Below are 26,141 nucleotides of genomic sequence, written 5' to 3' on the forward strand. Positions count from 1 at the left end.
ATCACTGTTTTTGCTGAATTGTTATCCACCACTTTTACAATTGTCAATCCAATGATTACATACAACGTGACAGAACCTGGAGGAGAGAGCAGATGCTTCACCAGGCTGTTACAGTGAAGTATGGTTGGTGTTATGTAATTACAAAGCAGAAACAGCATACTGCCTGCATTTCAAATCATATCTTCTCTGCTAATGATGTGATGGTAAAAGACATTAAATTGGATCCAAACTTACCCTGTATTGCTACTACCTGTGGTGTTGTTGTGGGTGATGAAGAGTTACTATTGCCCTGTTCTTGCCAAGCGATGTCACCATTATCCAGTGTCTGTGTCGTTGTAAGAGTAGTCGTCGTCGTTTTTCCGCCCGTGAATGCCTTAGCATTGGGATTCAGAGTTGGTGTCTTGGGAGTGACCTGAAAATAATGCAAAGTAAAGTTTGGTAACTATGATGATGATTAAGGATATTGGACACAATAGATCACAGATTGAGAATTTGCAACACAACTGTCGATGTAGTACAATGCAGTATAACATGTTGTTCATACATATTATGCAACAAACTTTGCATATCTATTTCCATAAATCTTCTTGAAGGTTAACACGTTTACAGTTGCTTTGGACAACAAACTAAAGTGTTCATTGCATTTAGTCTGTGTAAACTGTAGACTAAGATATATTGCAGTTTGACATGTTTTCCATGTATTTATTCAAATTTGTCAACTCGAAGTGATAAATCCAGACCCTTATTATCACTTGTATTTTCCTCAGTTGAACAAAGAAAAATATGATTCACGTTTATAATTTGTACGTGCCTGAATACATATTTGTGGACAGATGTTCCTCTAAATCCAAACTCATCTAATTTCCATTTATTTCAATATAACATTTCCATACATTCCTAAAAGTTTCACCTTCCCACAAAAATAAAATAAGGTAATTTCAAGAAAATGCCAAAATGTTTGGAATGAAAAAACCATTCATGAAGGTGACAATGATGACATCACTGATGTACCAAAATACTCATCACGAGAAATGTCATCAGTACTGACAATACTTTCATCATGAGAACCACAATATTGATGACATCACTGATATCAGCAGTACTGACCATCAATACTTTCATCATGAGAACCACAATATTGATAACATCACTGATATCAGCAGTACTGACAATCAATACTTTCATCATGAGAACCACAATATTGATAACATCACTGATAATGGCACCAATGAATACACTAAATGCTAACTACATAATACTACCACCTATCCATAATCTAGGGAATTAAATTATACCTTCTTGAGAACAAGTCATGTTGATTATACACACCCCCACATGGTACATCCTTTTCACTTTGAGAGGCCCACACAAAATTTCCTTTTTCACAATTAAAACAAACATTAATTTTTAACTATTACATTTGATAATATATTAAAAACCTACCTCATAAAACTTAATTTTCTACCTAGTATATTATATAATACATTGAATGATATTGACATGAAGATAATCATTAACTAACTGTCACTCACACTTGACATAATGTACAGATATCTACAAGCTAGACTGTAAATGTCAAGGGGTACATTTCATATATAGTTTGTGTTTATTCAAGCTTTCTACCCTGTTTGCTCTGAATGTCATTTGCCAGGGGGAAGGGGAAGTCGAAGTCTCGTTGACATTTCCAAAACTTTTAAACACATTTACTTCATGGTTTTATTATGCATACCTGTGTGTCTAATACCTTGCGGCTAACTTTGATAGTCATGCAGAAATTACTACAATGTAAATCTAAACACACTCCACATACAATGGTTATGTTACGTTGCACAAGTAATTCCACTTTTTAGTATTGAGCTTTCCATCTCTCCTGGTTAATAATCCACATCAAAATGACAATTGTTTGAAATGATGACTATTTAAAGTCAACACATAAAGATAAACGTTATATGTAAAAACAGCATTCTATGTCTCACCCAGTGTGCCCTCTAAGACAATTTGACACGCCATTGATGCACTCAATATCTAGTGTTCTCTGATCTCTTAGTTACTATGTGGTGACTCTCAATAAATGCCAGTTTTTTCCTCATTTTGACTCAGAACAACATAATCTAGCTATCATTCGAGGGCACACTGGTCTCACCACTTATTAATTTACATAATTTCAAACCTAGCATGGGTTCGTTTATTCATTTATTTATTATATATATTTCAGTTCATTTATTTTTTGTCAACATGAACTGTTTCAATTTCACAGAAACATTGATATGGTTTCCCATTTGTCAATACTATTTCTGGGTTAAATCCACAAAGAAAATTTACATAATTTCAAACCTAGCATGGGTTCGTTTATTCATTTATTTATTTATTATATTTAGTTTGGTTCATTTGATTTTTGTCAACATGAACTGTTTCAATTTCACAGAAACAATGATATGGTTTCCCCATTTGTCAATACTATTTCTGGGTTAAATCCACAAAGAAAACCAATTTTTGTGTACTTTTACAATTACTGTTACCATTTTGTATATTTTGGTCTGACGTCATAAAAACTACATGGTCAAAATGGACATTTAAAATTTTAAGATAAATTGACAAAAATATGTCTTCTAAAGAATACCATATCTTTAGCTTGACCTATTTCAATAGACCATATAAAGACTTTGATGTTTTTGTTTTCCTTTATTTTAAGCCAAGCAATTTATATTGACCCACTTTCCATTGATCACAGTGTCAAACCTTAACAAATACATAAAGGGATAATTTTGACAAGAAAAATTCCCATTTGGGCCTGGGACCAACAACAAAGGGTTTTCAAATGATTTGCCTTGTAAATAAATACAGTACTATTGTTTCAGTTAATTGTATGTTGATTACCTTTGTCATGGTAATCCATAACATACCAGCTGCTCTAGTGCAAGGTGAAATGTATACATCTATACACACATGACTTGTGGTCTATATGCTAATCATTTTCAAATATGAATAAAGTGATTCTGATTCTAATCTAAAAATACTACGTTTGAGTATAGCTAACAGAATGAACCTAGTAAAGCTCTTTTGTGGTAATTTCTCCTTGATGTGGTCAATTTACTTTGTAAAGATTTCCCGCCACAGTGAAGTCCATGTAAGGATCCGGAACTACTTTTCATCAGGATTGACCTAGTATCCTTCCAACCTTAGATATGCATAATACACTGTGTTGGATGTTGTGTGTTCAACCTGTCCGTAATTAGAGCTGACGTCATTGCATACCAATGAAGGCACACTTGTAATAACAATACAAGGGATTACAATAGTTACCTAGGACAACTACAGCAGGTGAGAGGACAAAGAGACTTAACAATCGTTCTCTTTCTTCCTTCTGACTCACAGGAACACAATATATCATTTTGTAAACATTTACATGTGGTACTATAGGTGTATATACATATCCCAACACAACAATTACAAGAATTTGTTACGTCCATGGCTCACAGACTTGTCATAATTTCACTATTTCAAGCCTACATTTGTACCTTGTGGGTTTAAAGGTAGAATTGACATACAGACCCGTGAGCTGCAATAATTGTAGCTTTGTTTTTGTTTACAATTCTTTTTATTCTATTTCATATTTTATGTTGTTGTAACTCACCATTTTTCATTGTATTCTCTTGCAGGGTTTGCAAACCAAAACAAAGCTTCAATTCTGTTTACCAGCACGGCCAATCTAAAATCTCTTGGCAATTACTTCCAGGGTTTTCTCATAAAGATAGTCAGTATTCCCTAGCTTCAATGCCAACATTCACTACGTAAATACTTGAATCAGTTCATTTTTATGTTCAAAACGGCAACAAATACTCCAAATCACAACACAGGTGTGCTACTCGGCAGTCTATTACGATGTTGTGCCAGTGCATGTAGCATGCGCAGTATTAGTCAACATGTCCGCAGAATGTAAAAAGTTAGCTGAAACGTCAAGAATATAGACCGATTTCCACTTTAAAATAACTGAGGAAGCATTAATCCAATCAAGAATGATGCAGTTGTAGTCTGTTACATAGAATATGCTCAACTTTCAAAGAGGTGACGGATAGTTGTCTACCAAAAAACATGGTTTAAAAATGTGCTCCCGGATCCTGAACATATTTTAGATGGAAGCTTTATAGCGGGTGATCTGTAGCAGTTGCAGTGTAGTGAGAGTGATATAGCAAAACGGCTACAGTACTACATCTAACAGACTGCAACAAGTCTCTGGGGTACTGTCTTCATGACCTACATGTAACTCAAATATTCTGTACATGCATGTATCCAGGTAATATTAGTGGTATAAAACCTATATCAAATTATTTCATTTCAATTTCGAGATTTTTTTAAAGGAATAATTAGAAATTAGATTAGGGTTAAAAATCTTCTTTTTCTTTCTTTTCTTTTATTCATTGTTTGTTGTTGTTGTTGTCGTCGTTGTTGTTTTTTGTTTGTTTTTTGTTTGTTTGTTTGTTTTTTGTTTGTTTTTTTGTTGTTGTTTTTTTTGGGGGAGGGGGGTGGACAATCATTAGTGGTCCACAGCAAATCCATATGTTAGTAAATATCAATGTTGCATTCCTTTTATCGACAATTTTCCCATCACTTTTGTCTGCAAATTTTTAAATTTTTAAATTTCTAAATTCCCATCAAGTTTAAAAATATAAAAAATGTCAACTAAATTTTCCTGCAGCTAATATGAAATCTGAATCAAGAATTCTTAATACTTTTTTTCTAATGCATTCTCTCCAGCTCTGGAAACAATATGGACTTATTAGAAATTGAATTTAGTGGTCTGAAACGAAAATTTCGTGGTCACTCAACTCAAATCAACTAGCTAAATGAAAGTACTTCAATCTCGCTTTCAAACTCATATACATACCCAATGAAAAGTCTTCATGTCAGACGATAGGAATTTTCAATATTTCATGGCTAATGACTTTATACATTCCATTTCCCAGTAGTTTCTATGAGTGAATTAATTACATCCAGGATGTTCCAGGTGTGGTTATTCTATTATTATTCATAACATCCCTTTTGTATCAAGGACTTATTTTGTTATAAGCACACACATTGTGACATACTTTCCGCTATTAAATAATTCTTCAGACAAACTAGGATACAGAATCAAAATTTTACATTCCCATTAGCAAGCCACACTGAGCATGCTCAGACACACAGGATTATGGGAATATTTGTTCAGGTGATACCTGATGTGGGTTGTTGATCAGAAGGATACCTTTCTGTAAGGGTGTGGGTAACAAGAGTTTAAAATGTTTGTGGTCGTAAACAACATGACAAGCTTGCTCACAAGAATGATTGATTCATGTGTTAAATTGACTGACTGATACCACACTTCCCATAATGTATCATTCAAGATGGTGAGTGTGCTGGCACATTTAAATGATTGTTTCAATTCAAATAGGTTTCAGTTCAATATTACACAAGTATTTCATAATCTATTGAAGACCAGTGTTGTAGTGTGATGGATGGCATGACTACTGAGTGTGACCTTTGACACTTGGCCTATGAATACACTTCAAAATACTTAAAATAGTTCCAATCTCTCTCGCGTTTGTGCAATGTGGGTCAGTTAAACTTACAATAAGTACTTTTAGTATGACAGCAGCAAGTTATTTTTATTTTATCAATCCTTGCAGGGAAATGTAATTCAAAAGCAGTACATTTATTTTCAATGTGAAACAAAAGAGTGTTTTAGCTAAGGGTAAAGTAGGTAAAATCTACCGGGGTTCCCATGTCATTTTAAGTGGGTTCCCAAACAAATTTACCATTGACTCTATGGGAAACACTCTGCCATTTTTACTCCTTTCTGTTACTAGGGTATTCCAACCTTATCAAAAACACTGAATCTTTATCAAATCTTTTGGACAAAAATCATCAAAGACAACATCCACACTAAATAAAATAAAATGAAAGGATATGTAAGACTTGTGTCACCCTTGGATTTCCAAAAGCGTAAATTGAGCTTGTGCTTTCAAAATCATAAAATCTACGTACATGTAGTTACACAATCTCAAATGTTGTCTTCAATATCGTAATAATATCAAAATTATATCTAAAATGCAAACATATCGTATATGCTTTACAAATTCCCAACTTCAAAACAGTCTCAGAAAGCCATGAATTTATAGTCATTTTGTCTACAATTATGACCTTTTAAACAAATGAAGTGATAAATCTGAATATGCAAATTTCAATGTATGTTTTATGATATTTGAATGCTCATATAAATGCCACAACTTACAGTAAAGGTAAGTCAATAATTTATCATTTAGACACGAAATAACATCATTTTTATGAATTGTGTGTTAAATAGAACAGTATGATCTGAGAACAGGGGGTTAGTAACCCTCAGCTCACTTCATTATGTCACAAAACAAATTGTGTTGACTTTACGTGGGTTTATGGCATTCCACTGGTCAACTTGAGTTCAAGCAAGCATATGTTGATTTCACTCCAAAATACTTGAATTGTATGCTTTGCAATATGTATAGCTAGTTAAACAAAAGATTTTTTTTAAAACCACAGACCACTAGTCTAGTGCTACCATGCATCGAATCTCAAGATATGAAGAGATGATTTGATACCATGTGTACAACCCAACTGCACTACAGACCACAAGAGTTGCCTTTTTATTGAACTCTCAGACATCATTGTAATCTTGAAACCTTCCTGAACATGTGTTCAACTTCCACATGTGATTCCTTTGCTGACCATTACATGTGTAAATAACAAGTATGTTCTATACTGGGGTAAAAGCCAGGAATGCTCAAGGTAAAATACCACAACGTAAATTGAGCTTGTGCTTCTAGTTCTATGCCAGTCTACAGACCCTTGACTACATGTAAAATTATGTCAAATAGTTGAAGAGGTTAGACGACACTCAGTGGTTCGCAAACAGCACTTTCAATCTATGTTAGGGTCACCCAATGGTGTCTTTAGAGAAACACATTAATATTATTTATGATGTACAGAAAGCACCTACATGTACATGACACTTGCTTCATATCAACTTTAACAATATATAGGCACTTAAATCCCACTACCACCAAATTCAAATAAATTATGCAATATTTCTATGATTATTTTAGTTCAAAATAAATCTTATCCTCACTTCTGGTTAAGAAGTTTTCACAATAGCACTCCTAGTGGTCAAACAATATAATCTTTTATTTTCCATGGTGTTTTAATGGTATGTTCATTTGATGCAGTTGATACTTTCAGACTATGGTGGGGTATACGGTTGGGTTATGTAAAAAGCCATCACAAAGCAACAGGTGTGTTATACAAGTTTCACTTTCAATGATTATAATCCGACTCATCTTGTACATAATTTTTTTTTTGTCTTGAAATTGAGTAGACTGTAAAATACATTGCTGGGAGAGTCTTCATCATCTCCTCCCCTTGAAAGGGATGATAACACCACCCACAACAGCTGATCTTGCAGTGAAGTTAGAAATCGATCTGCTGTTCTTTCGGAGTATTTGTTGCATCAGGAAACCATAAAATGAACAGTACATGTAACTCTTGCAGCTTACATCCCAATATAGGTATACTTTGGTTATGTCTAATTCACATTCATGAACAGCTGTACTGTATGATGCATACCCAGCTGCTCATACCTGTCTCAGTACCTAACAGTACACAAAGGAAGCCTATTGGAAATGGTTCAGCACAAGGGAAACTCGCTGGCAAAAAGGCTGATGATGTCTAGAACTAGATATATGTGATCAAGAGGACAATGGCCTTTGGCTGCTTTCTTCCTCTATGGAGAAACAAGACAATCACCATGACAACGATTTACGTCACTCCATTTCTTCCCTTTCAACAAATCTGCAGTGGAAAATGTATGCCACGCAGATTTGAAATGAAATCAAAATAAAAACACTGTGGTGTACATTAGCCAAAAGATGCAACCTGAAAGTTTTTTATCATCAGACATGAACAATAAATAAAACAGTTGCAGGTTTTTAAGATGACAACTATGATAGTCTATCGTTGAGTCTACATACAGACATTAAAAATTTCAAACTAAACGTTCATCATTTGACTTACATTATAAAGTAAAATAAGCATTGAGACATGAATAATGAGAAGTGTTTGGAGTTTTTCATATCCCTCCTCTCTCGTTTAACGATGTTATATTGCTCTATATCCTATATAGGACCCTGGACAGTGTGTGCTCAACACCAAACGGCATCTGATGTGTTTACTAGTACTTAATTCATTCTCCTTCATTTCAAAATCTATAGTGACTGTTCAAAAGTGACCTATTCATAAACTTGACCACTGGGTGCACCAATTTTGTCAGCTGATAGCTTTGGGTATATTGTCAGGATGATTTTGAGAAATACCAACTTGTTATATAAATTTGCATAAACCAGAAATTGATTGTTTATTGGTTGGTTGGTTTATTGACTGATTGACTGCCAGTCTGTCTATTTGTGTGTCTGTACATGCATGCAACCCTTCAGAGGCCTTTTGCAATGTGTCATCTGACTGACTGATTATGCATGCATGCAAGTCAACCTAAGACCTTTTGCAATGACTATGTATGTATGTATGTATGTATGTATGTATGTATGTATGTATGTATGTATGTATGTATGTATGTATGTATGTATGTATGTATATTGTATGTATGCACGTACGCACACACACGTGCGCGCGCACGAGCACACACACACACACATACACAAACAAACAACCCATCTGAGGCCATTTTGCAAGATGTTCCATTCTCCTTTGCCTTCTGTTTACACCTACACTAATGTTTTAATTTGGTGGAAGTGTCATGTTCCCCTCATTAAAGACATCATTATATTAAAATTAATCCAGCTCAACATCAACCAAAGTAGTGGTGACCTATAATACCATTGCAGCTCTGGACACTTAGCAGCTGTTGGCATGGCAACTAATGTGTAATGAGGTACATGTACACAGGTCATCCTCAAAAATGACAAAATTATCTTGCTGCTCAAGTACATACATCTATCATATTTTTATAGACAGTACATGTATGGCCTTTCAGATAGTGTAAAGTAAATCACTTTCAGTAAAATAAATTTCAAACAAGTACAGGAAAACAATGTTATTTACTCTTACACCATGCATAAGCCATAAATATGAAATAAATACCCTGGTCATTCTATTTCAAGACAAACGCGCGTCTACATCACTGGTCCTGCTGTGTTTGAAATACGAGTCAAAACTTTCAAAAATTGTTATTACTAATTTATTTCCCCTGATTCTTCTTTGATATCACTGACATTGGTATAATTATGTTACTCTCCAATATTTTTCTTCATTCAGAAAATATTCGTGACCTAAGAAGGGCTTTGTCACTACTTGTCTAGCAGTGGCAAACCTCCTTAGGTCACTCATATTTTCCTTCCCTGAACGAAGAAAAATATTGGGGAATAACATCTAACTACACTACATTGTACAAGCATAATCTGAACATGTGTAATTTATTACTGATATCTTCTGTATGTGCTAGACATCTCAACAAATCATAACTGGCGCTATGTAAAATCAAAATATCTTAGGAGTCAACTCGAAATATAAAGTATGCATACAAGTTGCTGAAATGACTACAAGATTATTTGTAGTTGAGACACTACTTAGTCTGGGGAGATCAAAAAGACAGTAATCCAGCAGAAAGTGTGAGTAACCGATACTACTACTAGATTACTGTGGTTATTAACAACGTCACTAACAGTTCACAACAATGATATGATACCCCCATTTCCCATAATGCACCATTCAAAATGGCTGACAGGTCTATTCTCAATGGTGACAAAGTTTCAAAAAACAAGAAACAACATTGAAAATCTAGATTAGTGACACCTAGAGTTTGGCTTATATATACCACAGCAATTTTTACTTCTCTGGGCAGCCTCGTTTTCTGACCACAGTAAGTTAAGATACGCTATCATATCATCTTCACTTGAGTGTTTCCTGTACAAAGGTTTTCAGCTTCATTATCAGCATGCCAACATTCAATGAGGTTTAATTTATATTGTACTTGTGGTGTACAGGTACAGCAAGCAATAACTCAAACATAGCACCCTTGCTGATATAGCACAGATAACAAATTAATAAATCATCTTGTATAATACACTGTAATACTGCAGTGATTCTACTGAACGACCTTGTCATCATTCATGATATAGTGGGGAATAACCATTGTCATAATGGTCCTGTACAAGTACAGGCTGGGGTGTGTTTCAAGTGTCAAATTAAAATCACCTGTAGGTTGATTAGTAGTGAGTGGTTGGACACAGGATAAGTGCAATTATATTACAATGGCTCTTCCTTTGCTTGTACTCTATGGTAAAACGACTCGGACCACACCTAGCCACTTTGGCAGTTTGTTCAATGACACTAGCTGATAGATGCAATTATTAAAACTATGAAGACATATGCATACAAAATGCATAGAAGTTAAATATTTCAAATATGAGCTGTGTGACTGACAAATCTTGCTCTTTATGTACATGTAAATCTGGCAGGGAGTATTACTTTCCTGTTCAACAGTGCATGCAAGGTGCATAACATACACCTTTTTAACACACAATTCCAGGTCAATTTTAACTACAATGATTCTGTGTCACTCAAACACTCCTTTAACCCTGATATCATCATCACTTCACGCCTTTCACACATTACTACATAATTATACTATGACTCAGTGCAACGGATATTTTTCGACACAATTTCCGATTTTCATATCCAACGATCACTAATAAGCTAACTAGGTTAGTATGCACTGAATTTGCATGTCACAAGGTGAACAGTTGATGGTTGAGTTAACATGAGTAAATGTGTATTGTTGAGTGTATATCTCATATGTATGTACATGTACTACATGTAGCTCATGACTAACAATGTGTGTGCGCATGTGTATGTATGTATGTATGTATGTATGTCCGTCTGTATACATGCAAGCGTCAGCATTTGTGTTAGTCTGTATGTATGTATGTATGTATGTATGTATGTATGTATGTATGTATGTATGTATGTATGTGTCTGTCTGTACACATGCATGCGTCATCATTTATGTTAGTGTGTGTGTGTGTGGATATGTGAAAGGTCTGAAAGAGAGCTACGCAAAACCTGCATTGTAGTAATTACACCACATTTACACATTTCATGAATTTCATATGGACAAGGGTTTTATGAACACTAATCCTAAACAGTCAAAGACAGCATAATCCATTACCCCTGCTTCTTCTTCTATATTCTCACATGTTTTAGAATGGTATCAAAACCACTGTAATAGTACTATAGGTGAATTAAGAGTATAAAACACGAGACTAGTATGCATTTTTCATTCTATCCAAATGATCATGTGGACATGTATGTAATTTCAACCTATCTGGCTATCAACAGGTATTCAGTAAAATACACACAAAAAACCTGTCACTTCAATATCTGAGCATGAGATTTCATGTACAAGGGTCCCATGTTGTTACCATATATGGCAATACATGTCTACAATTTGACCTTTGACCTATACAAACAGAATATCATTTAAATACAAGCAGAATATCATACATGTAAGTGAACCACTGGCAAAGGAAAACCCGTCCCTAGTGTTTTCTACTTGGCCATCTCCATTAGACAAGATTATCATTTCTACACATGAATATGTCATTGACAAATCAAGAATAGCATTTTGGATCAGTCTACTACATTTACATTGCAACAACACTAACATATGAATATGTGCTTATCCAAAAGCAAACATTCCTTTTCTCTAACCCCCTTTCATTTTATTATTTGCATTACCTGAAATTAATCAAGTAACAAAACTTCACAACAATCATCTAATTACACCAAAGTAACTTAGTGTTCATATCTACCCTAGTATTTATAAATGGAATTAATTTTTCATAATTTTTGTTTCCATTTTCGATATATAGAGGGTGTTGCACTAATTGAAGTCTGTTGATGAACCCTAGCATCCCATCAATTTCATATTTGTTGACAAGTGAAATGGCCCAGATCATTTATTGTAATGTTTACAATATGCATTACTTAGTAATGTTTACACACGGATAGAAGACAATAAACAGAGTAGACATTATAATTCAACCAGCTAATAAGGATTAAAATCTTTCCAGGAAAAGATTTACTATATTTTTCAATGGGTATGTAGTATTTTCAATGCATAAATTTAAAATGTGCATATGTTGGAGTTTAAGTACAGACTTTATAGACTATTTTTTCTTCAACTTCGTCCATATTAAAATATGTGAATCCCTCCTCATCCCATGGTGCAAATGTACACTACCAATAATTTCCACAATGGTGTTGTGAGCAGACTATAGAAACCTGTTGTCATGTTCACCATTTTTTTTTATATTTCTCGCAGTATGAAAACATTTGCGTCTCACACCCCATGGTGCAAATGAAGGCTAGCAATAATTTCCACAATAATTTTAGATTTTTATTGTGTACAACTAGTTGACACATAAATCTGTCTCACTTGTGTGTTGTCATGCTGACCTTGTTTTTTATATTTCTTACAGCTGCCAATATATAGGGCATCAATAATTTCCACAATAATTTTAGATTCTGTAAGATGAGTTAACAGAAAAACCTATCTCTTTCTCAGGTTTGTTGTCATAATGACCTTTTTTTATATTTCTTGCAGTAATCATATCTCCTACATCATGCAAAAACTGTTCATCAATAATTACCATACTCATTTTCTATTTTGTACTTCTAGCTGCTATATAAGCCATTCTCACAGGTGTGTTGTCATATTGACCTATTATTCCTTTTTTTTTTTTTTTTTTTTTTTTTTTTTTTTACATTTCTTGCATTTTAAAAATATGTAATTGCATCTCCCACCCCATAGTGTAAGCATAGGTGGCTAGCTGATATCAATAATTCCCATGGTCTCTTGTGGCATGAATTTCCTGTTATTGCTATGTTGTAATTGAAACCTATTCCATAGTTATTATCAGTGAAAATAGGAAAAGACAGGCAAACAGTGCAAAGTTATGTGCTTACATGTACTTGTATATAACATGCAATATTTAACAATATCAGTAGCTTGATAAATTCTTTAGAAAGTATTCACCATTATTTCTACAGATTGGATTTCTCTGGAATTTAATTTCTGTAATGATCAGTATAATATGACCTTCTTTGTCATACTTAACAGAAATTTAACAACTTTCAACATCCTTGAAAAATATCAATAACTTTAATGTCAAACTTGATATCAAAATGGTCTTGTTATGATATGATTTCCTGTAAACGTACCCATTTTCCCTCTGACTCGATCATTATCCCTGTCCCATGTGGATTGTTTTAGTTAAAATCAGTTCAAAACCGTTTTTTGTCTCCATGAGAACATTGACCAACGGGGGAGATAGTTGTCACTTGAATATACACTGGGTTTCCCACTAAAAATGATTTTGTACTTCATCTGGTTCTTAGCTTAAAAATTTGTTTTTACAAAAACATGTTTCGTTTAGTTTATTGTACAAGATAAGATGGTGTCTACTGTTAAGATCGGCCCTAAGTGTCAAAAACATTGACACTTATATGACAGTACATACATGTTTTATGGTTCACTTTCATACCTATTTGTGATCAGAAAAGTAATTTTGTATGTCATCACTTACTCATTACATTCCATCAAATAATCACATTATGTAGTTTGTCAGAAACAAGAACCAGAATGGACATTATCATTTACATATGCACAACCACATGTGATGCACCCTCTAATGATAGCCAAATTTTGTTGTTGTGAGTCAAAATGGCATTTCTTGTGAGTCACCACATAGTAAGAGATAGGGGAACATCAAATGTTGGTGCGTCACTAGAAAGTGTGTGCGTCAGTGGCGCATCAAATTGGCTTAGTGGGCACACTGACCACAGGTCTGTTTCAATTTCCGTAATCAACTCATACTATGATAATTTATCCAGGTAGTTCACAGATATCAATTTTTGTACCATTAATAACCATATCATCTGTGTTTCCAATATAATTGTACCTTGCATTGAGAGATGTATTACACTACCCTGTATATTCTTTGTTCATAACATACATGTATGCATGATGTGAGATAATGATGTAAATTCATACTGCACTGCACGTCGTGTCTCGGCTTGCTAAATACTTCATTACTTTTGTATTCATCTCTTAGTCCCCTTGTTTTTTGTTTCATTATTTATGTATTCAACTCTTCCTCCTGTTTGTCACTTCACTAATTTATACTCCATTCACCTCTCCCCTTGTTTGTCACTTCACTAATTTATATTCCATTCACCCTCCCCCCTTGTTTGTCACTTCACTAATTTTGTACTCCACTCACTCTAACCCTTTTTGTACATTTCACTAATTATTTATTCCAGTCTCTCCATCCCCATCTTTTTCATTTCATATGAAAATAGTGGCACATTGTAAACTGGAAAATTAAGAGTTATTTTTGTCAAACAGCAGTTCAAAACACATGCATACATGTTTTATTACCAATATCAGTCACTAACTGATGAGGTACATGTAAGTGCATGCAACACCCCAATACTTATCTTATACATTATTATTTACAGCTTTACAAAAACACTGCTGGAGAAATGGAATGCAGGTAAATAAATTATACATACATATTGTTCCGTTCTCTGACACATTGTTACTGTGTCGAAAGTTCATACTGTCTGGGTTTGCTTCTATTTTTCAGTTCTAACATGTATTATTATGTATGACTGACAACTACTTGACCCAGCCATACAACATATCTATTACAAAAGCCTTTTTGTAATCTTATTTGCATACTAACTAAATCTGTCAAATCCTCCACGTGGGCAAATTAGTTTACTCACATCCCCTGCATTATTTAACGCAATAAAATTTTAGAGCTGCTGATATCGAAATTTACAAATTAGAAAATCGTCAAAAATTATAAGTAAGTTTGAAATACTATATCAAAGTGAAATACACCATTGATTTTGAGTTGGGTTCATTTGTCAATGATTATTTTGCTGCAAGCTGTCACATTTGTAATAAATACAGTTTTCCTAAAAGATTTCATACCCTTTCTTATAATGCCACAATTTGACACTGATGTGGTCACCAACCACAATCACATTTTAATATCAGACAGTTCTGTCATTTTCATTTTATGTACCAAATTATATTTTGATAAAGCCCTTTTGTTTCCAGATAACATTTTGACTTCAATATGCCTCTTTGGCATTATTACTAGTATTTAGTTGTGTCATTAATCTTTATGGGAGTAATTCATAAATGTCGCAATTCAGATTAAATCTAAAAACATTAAACATCATACACATCTGTGGTGGTCTTGCAGTTAATATATAATGTTATGCAAAGTGGACACACACTTTCAGCCTTTCCATGTGTGATGTGTCTCTTGCCCAATACAAATACAGCTATAATGGTATAAAACAATACTTCATATTCCTACCCTCCTTTTTACAAAGATTCTAAAACATTTAACACATACAAGCTGTATTTAGAAACTGTGCAATCTTTAACTTCATAATTTGGACAAAGGAACACGCCTTATAACATACTGAACGTGGTATTACATGGTTTCATGTCATGATTATGACCCTTGACCCAATCATGGATTCAAATGAGATGTCATCAATCAGGTGCATCTCTGGATGCCTGAAGTCATACCCACAATGCATCTCATTTTTCAGTTGTTCTCCCAAGCATATATACCAAGGTACAAAGGACATATGGCAACACAAATACCGAAATATCAGGTTTTACAAAATAATGTAAGTTCTCTCTGAGGAAAAAAAAAAAGTATGGATGATAAAAACTAAATCACCCTCTACCTAGAGTTAAGACTGGCAGAAATTCGGACATTTGAATATCAAAGGTCTTACTTGTCCACATGATCAATGACTTGGCCTGACCCAGGGGTACATGGTTGTGTCAAATTCATGCACTGAAATATAGCAGAGCTGTTCCACTAATACTGAACATTATCAATCTATCTGCTGAACTATGATATCCAAGCTTGATAAATTCAGGAAGGACATTAAGTTAAGACAATTACAGAGGTATTTGAAAATCTCTAATGGGTTTTTTCCTTCAGCCACCTTTGAATATAACTATAAGATTCAGGTACTTTACATTTAGGTTTTTGTTTGATTAATTGATTGATCAATCATAATTGTCTGATATAGTTTCTAATAAATCTTGCAATAAGACATGCGGACAGTTCATATCAGTACTACTTGTTGAGTGACGTGTTGTAGAACCTATCTAGGACACCTGTGTAGCTACATATACATATACATGAATGAAAGGTCTTGTATACTGAAATATATGCAACTACATATCATAATTCTGTGATAACAGTTTCAAATAAATCTTGTAATTACACATAGACATGGTAATCATTATCAGTTCATGTCAGCACATTTAGTTTAAGAGTTGAGTTGTAACCCCTCTTATCTAGGACACCATGTGCATGCATCTATGGCAGGTCATTCCACTTGTGACCTCCAGCCATCCAACAAGGACACAGCATGTCACTGTCAGCTATTCACTTCTCAGTACATGTAGTACAATAGGGATATTGGTAGCATCCAGGCACGACGTTGACATACATTTGAAGACATACTTGCTGATAAATTTGAACATCCTTTCCAAATATTGAAATTGGGCCCAAACAGGTATTGCTGACACTGAAGTCAATGACTTGTATATGGTACAAACTTCATACTTCTATTACCCATATACAGTACTTAGTTATTGAGAAAACTACTAAAAATCACATCAGCTTGCATAGGTCATTCTGATACCCAGACAGAACACTTTATATGATAATTGATTCATAAAACTAAACCTTAATTACACCTTTTCATATTGAAAGGTCACACACATAATTTACACTACATACTTCCCCATGTCTGTGTTATGTCACAGAGAATTGAATGAGGAAGTGCTTTTGTGTTCATTTTTATGTACATGTAGATTTGTGTAAATGTACTTTTCCACATATCCTTGGGACAGTTCATCGTTCCATCTTGAGAAATCATTTGTTTATAATTCTTTTATCCATCAGTTGACATAATGTCTGGACTCAAATTGCTTTCACATTTTTAAATAATTGTTTACTCTAGTCTAAGGATTTACATTTACATAGTCAGGTGCACACACTAGTTGAAAGTAAACATAAAATGTAAGTGCCTTTTGTTTTCCATAGCCAAGACTTCATGATATATGGTGTATTATCCTTGAGACTGATAATCCTATGGGGGGTGGAAACTAGGTAGATGGTTGCGAGGTCATTGGCTAAAATCAACATAAATCTCCTTAGTTAAATAAGAAATGAACAGCTATAGTCTAGTTCCTGTACAATACAAATTACTATCACTACGATCATCTCCACTCACTACGTCTAGTCAAAGTCCAACATTTTACCCCATATCTGGCTAAACCCCATGCTGGGCAATGGGTAAAAAGCCCATGTGACGTCAGCATAGTAATCCATCACAAATTGGTTTACTTCCTTCAGACAATTGCTCAATGACATTAATGTTCAATCAGTATAGCTGTTTTGGCTAAAATCAAGGTGGGGACGTGATAACATTATCACGCTTATATGAATACTGTCGGAGGTGGCACGTACGTACAGATGGGACAGACGGAACCAAATTTAATAGCCCCCACTCGCAGTGCTCATTGGGGGCTAAAAATCAAAGTATAACACACATCACATAACTACAAATGAATATTCTTTTGTATGTACATGTATATCAAAATTATTTGTACCTCAAAATTTCCTATATTGTCAAATGTTAAAAGTCATATTAACACAATGTTTGCAGGTTCAAAGTTAGCTATAGTCTAGTGCACATAAATAAGTATTGAAGTATAGCATCTAGACTACCCAATTTATAAGGTGGTGGTCTGAAAGACCAATGGAAATCAATAGAAAATTGTGGCTGAAAGAGTTCACTTGGCTAAACCTGATTACCAAGCACAGACATTGAATTCACATCCTGGTTTGTGATGAAAAATGGTATACATAAATTTTTTTAGTTCATATCCTGACACCACTTTGTGTCTGAAGGTAATCCATTCTTTTGTTATAATGCTGTCTTTATCTCAAAGAACAATATCCTGGCTTTTTCTCAATTTGCCCCTTCCCCACTATTGCTACCTAGAAATTAACATAGAGCTAATACATGATTATCTCCAAGTCTTCCCTTTTTTCGTTAACAATGTTTCACATCAACACATACACAAATTCTATCAAATAAGAATGGTAATTCATGAATTTCAAATTATGTGTTCAAATTACTTGCTGGAACATGAATTCTACACACTAAATAATATGCCAGACCTCATGCCACGCGAGTGCAAATTTGGTATACTTTGGTATCTGAATGAATGAATGAATGTCTGTGGTGTTCTCTGTGGCTCTACTTCACTTGCTTTGCTGCTTGCATTAGAACGTATTTCAAAAAACACCCACGAATGTGAGCAAATACTTTCCCCCACCCCCACCCCGCCCACCCCACACTGCCATCTGATTCCATATATCATGGAGTTTTATTACTATTACCATGCTGATGTGAAATGTCAGTAAAGAGTCCTGGGAAGGATAGATGACTTTACCTGTTTGAAAACCTTGAAACATACACAGATCAGCCTACAACTTTTAACAATGTGACATTTCAGTACTGAAATGTTTGCCTCAAACATTGCCTCTTCTGCAACTTTTTTCACCTGAAAACTTAACAATTGAAAATTTGCGACATGTACAACTTGTTTTATATTATAATACAGGGTGCTGATTTCCATCATTAAATACACAATCACTACTGAAATTCCACTTGGCACTTGCAAAAATTCTTAATTAATAATTCAAGTTCTATTTATCCTGAACTAATCATGAAGACAAAACCAATGAACACTGGACAAATGTTACTTCCTGATGTTATCCTATTGATAAATACATACTGAATGACTTAATACCAGTATTAATCTCTTCCTAGAACACACAGCAAACAAATGTTTCATTTTTAGGACAAGGTGAACGTTTTATTCAATTTACTATCAATTAATATGATTTCCAATCAAAGATCACACTTTCACTGCTGTATAATAATACATGCCCAATAATTATCCCAGAGCAAATTATGTGCAGCATCTGTACAGTTGTAGCCTCGAGTCAGATTTCATATTCATTTCATTTCATTGAAAATCAATACAAGAATAAGGACGTACGGAAATGTTCGTTTCTGTTCTGATATTAGCTTATGTAAAGTTGATACATGTATGTACTCAAAACTAAGTTATAATTCTACATTACAGATCTTTCTACTATTGATTTGTCAGGATTTTTAATAAGGGTGGTAAGAAGATCAAATCTACCCGAGTTCCCCCTGGCATTTTACAATGGTTACCATCAAAATTATGATACATGGTACGGAAAGCTACATGTAGGCAAATTTTACCAGCTTTTCACAACCCTGTTACTGTGGTTCCCAAACCTTATAAAAAAATTATTGTATTCTCATCTTGCACAGGACATTTTTTCATTCAGTGGTTTTGTTTCTTAATGGCACAAAAAGATTTGAAACTGAAGTAAATGGCATATGATCATACACACACACCTGTTCCACTTTTATCACTTGGAATCTGTCGATATGTACTAAATATATCGTTAAATTGAGGTAAAAATAGCTGTATTGATCATACTAATGATTATCCAACTGGCATAGAAATCAATCAGGTTTACACAGATTAGTATTACTTGGTGGCCAAAACATGGTTTGCAGACATAGGTTTTATATGGAGAGCCCTACTTTTGGGATGGGCCATGAGCTGTATTGTGGATATCCACAAAACCCATATTGAGGTGTACATCGTGACCCATGGACTAATGAATGAGGTTTTATGAAACATAGCTACCATTTCAACCCGAATCCTGCCATGTCCACTGTCTTTTACATGGACTTGACCTGAAAAAGACTTTAATTAAGAGGTACAAAAGTATCTCTAATATAACATTTTTAAATATTGTGATCAGTGTGATGGTACATGTAGCTCATGCTTTTACAAGTATACACCTCTGACCAGACAACATACACCTCAAGCTATGCGTATATCTGATCACCTAAGATTAATCGTTTACAAGAAATGGTGATCCAAGTATAAAGAAACTTATGTAAAACATACCAACTAAAATATATAGCACACTTAAAGGTCCACTTCGGATTAGGATTAAAATATTGGTGTAGAATACGCTTGTTTGGCAGGGCTATACAAGAGTTGGCTCGGAGCAAAAGAATGATCCCATGTAATCCCAGTACGATAATATTAATGTGATGACCTGGGAATGAAACCTACCCCTTTAAAACTTGGTACTAACACTATGATATAGAAGATTAGGATAAACTGCTCCTATTAGTAGCTTAACATTCATTCATTCCTTACACAATTATTGTGACATGTGCAGGTAAAAAAATATGAACTACGACAAAGATAAAATTAGACCTTGAAAAAGCTGAGGAATACAAAACTAGTTGAAGATTCATATGGTTTTTGAACTCGTTTACAAGTAATAAAATTAGAACATGACCCCACAACTTCATATTGTCAATACTTGTTAATAAATATTATTCAGAATAAATAAGCAAGGTGGATCTCATGCTCATCAAAATATATTAACCCTCATGTATCATTTCAGTACCATCTATGGTAAATTTGAAACGGTATTGGAAATTTTGCTGGTAAGATAAAATTCAACAAATTTTTATACATTATATATATATTATGTATTTCTATTATGATATCAGTTGCCAACATCTATCTTTGGGTTTCTTGGACCTTCAGGATTGCTCTAGAGTTGGCACCACAATATCAATTGATTCGTCATGTGAATTTCCCTGACTCATTTGAAGAACGTGATCTCTGTGTTTGCTGTTGACATTTTGTAGCTATATTTGTCTATGGAACGGAACAAAGCTTGCCTCCTCCTACATTCCTTTTTTACAGCACAATAATCATGTGGTCAACATCTACATGTATCTCTGGGTTTCTTGGATCTTTGGATTTTCAATGGATCATTTAGATTGGCAATACAATATCATGTAATCATTAGTCATGTGAATTTCCCTGATTGGTCTGAAGAACATGATCACGGTGTTCGATGTTGACATTTTTTAACTATACATGTATTTGTCAATGGAATAAAACATTGTCTGCATTCCTCTTAATAGCACAGTAATCACTCACCAGAATTAGTTCCATTCTACAAGGCCATGTTATTAACACAGAAAATTAAGTTAAATATTATACACATGACGTGTAAAATGATACTGGTACATAAAATGACAAAATATGTTTGGAATACTGTTCTATTCTGATAGTGGAATAAACCCATATGGTGCTAATCCCATGTGTATAACACACAACTACTTTCAGTATGTTAATTTTTCAATTTTTTTTTTTTGAATTAGCAGATACTCATTTTGTTTAGTCATGGTATGGCCCAGCGAATATTTCAACCCTATCACCTGATTTCTAAATGTTTTTTTTTTTTTTTATAGATAATTACATATTCATATTTTCATGAAGCTTCAGTTGCATATATTCTTTATGGCTTGCATACCATCATTTTTGTTAAATATGAAACAGGTATTTGAAACAGATATTTATAGAGTATCAATATATCTGTTGAGACGTTTTTAGTCTAACCTTATGCCAGACTGTACACCAAACCTCATACCACCCAAGTTACCAAATCCCCAGATCCATCCTCGTCCTGGAGGATTTAAACTAATTCCAACCCTCTGAGGATATTTTTGAGGTCCAAAATCTATTTAATTTCAATTAATCTAATTTGGAATATCAGCTTCTTCAGGTCAAGACCATTTAAATGACAATGGCTTTGGCAGAATTTGGGTTTAAATACTCAAGTTGCACACAAACCATCCAATACTCCCAAGTTATTCAGTATTATTAAATTCCATGGCTACTACAACCTTTACTGCCACAAAATTAACCTGTAAATAATATGTACACTATTCATACAATACCCACAATAACCATATATTAAAGTACTATCATTCAGCTGTGTTACTATGCATTTTTTTTATAAAACAAAACACTTTATAATTCAAACATGACAAAATTGAATGCATCTGGCAAGCTGGCATGTTCAACTCTATCAGAGATGATCAATTATCACACAGGTTATCCAGTCAGAGGTCACACCTCCCTGTGTGCAGTATCTGAGAGACAATACCTGAAGATTACATACAACATCTCAAGGAATACTGTTTATACAATTTGACCAAATATTTCTACGATTAGAAAATATCATACAGAATATGCTAATTTGAAAGAAATGGATTTTTGGTTCCTGCGTCGAAAAAAAAGCCATCCATTACATTTATTGCTGTAGTTCAAAAATATGATGGAGCATTCTGTGTTAATGTTATTCTACCATTTTACCCCAAAATTTTTACATTGTTGTGGGACTAGTCAAGTTTTACAGCTTTTGTCATATCATGGCATTTTTTCTAATCTGTTTGTAAGGAGGCATGTGATTTTAACCCTGCCTTATTTGGTATGAGTTGCATGCATATCTCTGCATATTATCATGTTATCAGTGACCAGCATCTCTAAGAGGACAGTGTCAACCTTTATATTTCAAATCATGTCTGCCTTGCCACATTTATTCCTCTCTTGCCATGACTTCATAGGATTACAAACATTAAATCCTACAGCTGCAAATCAGTATGAATTACCACCCTGTGTCATCCTGGGTTGTTCTATGATATAAAAGACTTTCGTAAACAGGCCAGTCTCTGTCCAAATAAGCATGTGACACATCTAATAATCCTGTGGTCTACACACCTACCCTCAAGCATGAAAAAAACTGCTTATGTATAAATTGTAGAGCTTGGTAACAGAGCAGAAGACATGGACTAAAAGTGTGATTGCTCCATTACTATATTCAATCATTCTTTTTACAAGAAAAAACCTGGTAAATTGTGTACATAACTCAGCTTGATTCAGCTATTTTCCACCCTTTATAATACCCTGGGTCAGTATGTACATGTCGGTAAGTTCTTCAATGAACCATATCACAAAGTTCAAACAATATGTGATTGTGATGGACTATGTACTTTGGTGTACTTAACATGGCTAGTAATGACTTTAATATTATCTGACATTAAAATCCCCTTGTACACTAGCTTGCTACAGAATTTCAACAATCTTTAAAATTCTGTGAAGATCTGTAAATGTTTCACTACTTGGAAGGTTTCCTATCAGTGAAATGAAGGACCCATGAAGGTGTGCAATGGGTGGGTCGAAGGAGAGATGGGTCAAAGGTCATGACATGTTGACTGCAAATCCCTGCTGTGATTAATTCATTCATTTAAAAATTCATGCATAATACTGTTCGATATGATCACATCCACAATTTTCCATGTAGAACACAACTAAGAAAGCAGTGGACTGTGAAGTATTACTATGCAAAATGTGGAATTTATCAATAATACAGTAGTACTTCCAAACATGTGTGCGCTTGTAACCTTGAATTTTATATTGAAATTGCATCTTTTGAAAACACAAGATATTATTTTGTCTGGTTATTTATAATTAGATATAGCTGGTGATACGACCTGTACGACAGTATGGATGTACCTGTATACAACCCTACATCGCAATCAAAGCTATTCTCGAGCAAGAATTTCGTGTAAATCATGAAAAATTTCTAGACACACCAACACCCATGTTATTTGAATGTAAAGAAAATATCCCGACAACAGGAGGCATTTTGTCAGAGAATGTAAACTTTTCTTGAAAAATCCAACTGTGGTATGAAACTAGATGACAATTTGTCAAAGTAACATTGCAAAGCCTTACCCATGCAGTAATACCAACAGCTGTATGTTCATCACAAGAAGAGAGCAAGTAAATATGTTCATGCATGTGTGCATCGATTCACATATCCTACCACCAATGATGCAATGGATCATAGTCAACGAGAAATTTGAAAGTACAGGACAGGAAGAATGCTAGGCATGCCCTACAACAATTTAAATCCTAAATCACAAGAATTATTTGATAATCATTGCTGACATGGTGAACTTATCAGGACAATTTCTGGATTTACTGATTCTTCAGCAGCTATTCATGATCATAGTCAAATCACTCTCAAAGTAATAAAACCTGTTGATTTACCATCTTAAACATTATATGCCTTCTTTTATCCTTTGTGATTACAGCCAATCATGGCTTTAATTCTAATAAACAGGGCTTGGTTTCATTTTGTCTCACTATAAATAACACTGCCACACATAGAATTATGTAAAGAGCAAATAGGTTCAAATGTAGTGATTTACTAAAAAAAAATTCCAATTATAGTACAAAACTTTGGAAGTAACTTATGACTAGAGCAAACAATACAGGAGAAATGGTTTACTATAAATTAAGGTAATAACCTGAGAGAATTAACACAGGTTCAAAGTTCATTTATTTTGAGGGTGTAAACCTGACTGCAAAACAGCATGGTCAATATTTGGTGTCATATGTCACCATGTTAAGGGCCAACAAACAATGTGATTAGTTGGGAACCAGGCAAACAGCAAATGGTGAATGCCAGCTACAATAGATTCACAATATATGGACCCACATTTCATACATTATATGTCAACTATGATTTATAATTAGTACATCAATACGTTGCCATATGTAGACTAAAATAAGATATCCGCTGCATCCTGGTTGAATTTGTTGTGTGCATTAATATCGCACTGTGTTTTGATCTAAATGTGGGCGGATCCTGCTCAGATACCTTCCATAGGTGCGACTGTTAAATTTCTCACATTTCGTTTCGGTGAAATTGTGGTGAAATACAAGAATTTTCTGACATTCTAGAGACGGTCGAGAATTGATAACGACTGGTGAAGTCGTTTTCATTTCACGTTGACCTGTGCAGACTGTGAACACTTCCGGGGTAAGATCATTATGTTCACCGCCCACTTATGCGTTTAACTAGTTGCGCGTGTGTACGCCAGAAATAGTTTCCGAGCACATACTGAGGTTTTGATTAGTGTATAAATACATGTACAATTAACTTATTTTTTAGAAACCTTACCGGTTGGTTGAGTTGCAGCTCAGCCCCGCCGTTGCCCCGGTCGGAAGTCATGGGCGGCAAGCTAGCTGTGTACACACGGTACTGCCCGACGACGCTACACAGCTAACTACGTCTGATAAATCCAAAAACAGCCAGATATAACCTAAGTATTTAACAAAAGTTGGTACAAAACGATGAATGGAAGCAAAACCAACAATTCATGATTTCGTAATCCAAAAACATGGGTTACAAAGCACATGGTTTATATCAGTGACCTCAAGCATTATCAACGAGCAATTTATGAATATGTCTCCATGTCACCACATTCGTTCCCGTATATGGCAACCAACACACACCACTCGCAGCAGCTCTGGTTTACGTCTTATTACAAATACACCCAGTGTATTTCATAGTGATAGACTGATCAAATATATCAAGGTACCACATTTCTAAATATTTTTTTTTGTTTATACGCAATATTTCAACGTAATGCTGTCGTAATTTGCTTAGTACGTTTACTGCCGCAAACATTCGAAACACGACAGTGCAGTGTGTGAAGAAACCATGCAATACCTCCAATATGGGTGTACTATTTCGGACGATAATGTAGGAAACTCGTGAAGTCTGTGGAAATTGATAATGGCGAAAGGAAATGCTGCAATAATATGATACATTTACTCAAATTTAGCAGCAAACCGGACATTTTTGCTGACTTTGACTCGCTCAGCACGTGACATAATGGCGGATTTTCCCCAAAAACATGCATACAACATATAGCAATATTACTCACTTTGCTGGTTGACTGGGAACCGTACAATCCACCAAAGAACACGAAACCTCACAGATATATATTCCAATAAGTGATACACTACCTAAGGTAGTCCTACTGATAGAAAATCGCGAAGAAGGGTAAAATTTCACAACTAAAATGTGACAGATCCCTTCCTGGTTACCCCTGTCGGTGTGTATATTGGAAAGGTGACATGGTAATTAGCATGCTATCCG

General features: G+C 34.5%; 1 protein-coding gene across 2 annotated transcripts in view; it reads right to left on the reverse strand.

Moving 5' to 3' along the window:
• The window catches only part of LOC144450918 (la-related protein 4-like), a 45,838-nt gene extending 19,738 nt beyond the window's left edge, over positions 1-26,100 (reverse strand). For both annotated transcript variants that reach the window (XM_078141680.1, XM_078141679.1), the window contains exons 1-3: positions 25,927-26,100; positions 25,158-25,299; positions 235-412 (exon numbers count right to left, since the gene is read on the reverse strand). In XM_078141680.1, the coding sequence (XP_077997806.1) occupies positions 235-412; positions 25,158-25,208 (229 nt within the window). In that variant the 5' untranslated portion in view covers positions 25,209-25,299; positions 25,927-26,100. The remainder of the gene's footprint in view (positions 1-234; positions 413-25,157; positions 25,300-25,926) is intronic.
• Positions 26,101-26,141: the final 41 nt, after the last annotated feature.

Source organism: Glandiceps talaboti, chromosome 20, assembly GCF_964340395.1.
Source record: "Glandiceps talaboti chromosome 20, keGlaTala1.1, whole genome shotgun sequence".
NCBI lineage: Eukaryota > Metazoa > Hemichordata > Enteropneusta > Spengelidae > Glandiceps > Glandiceps talaboti.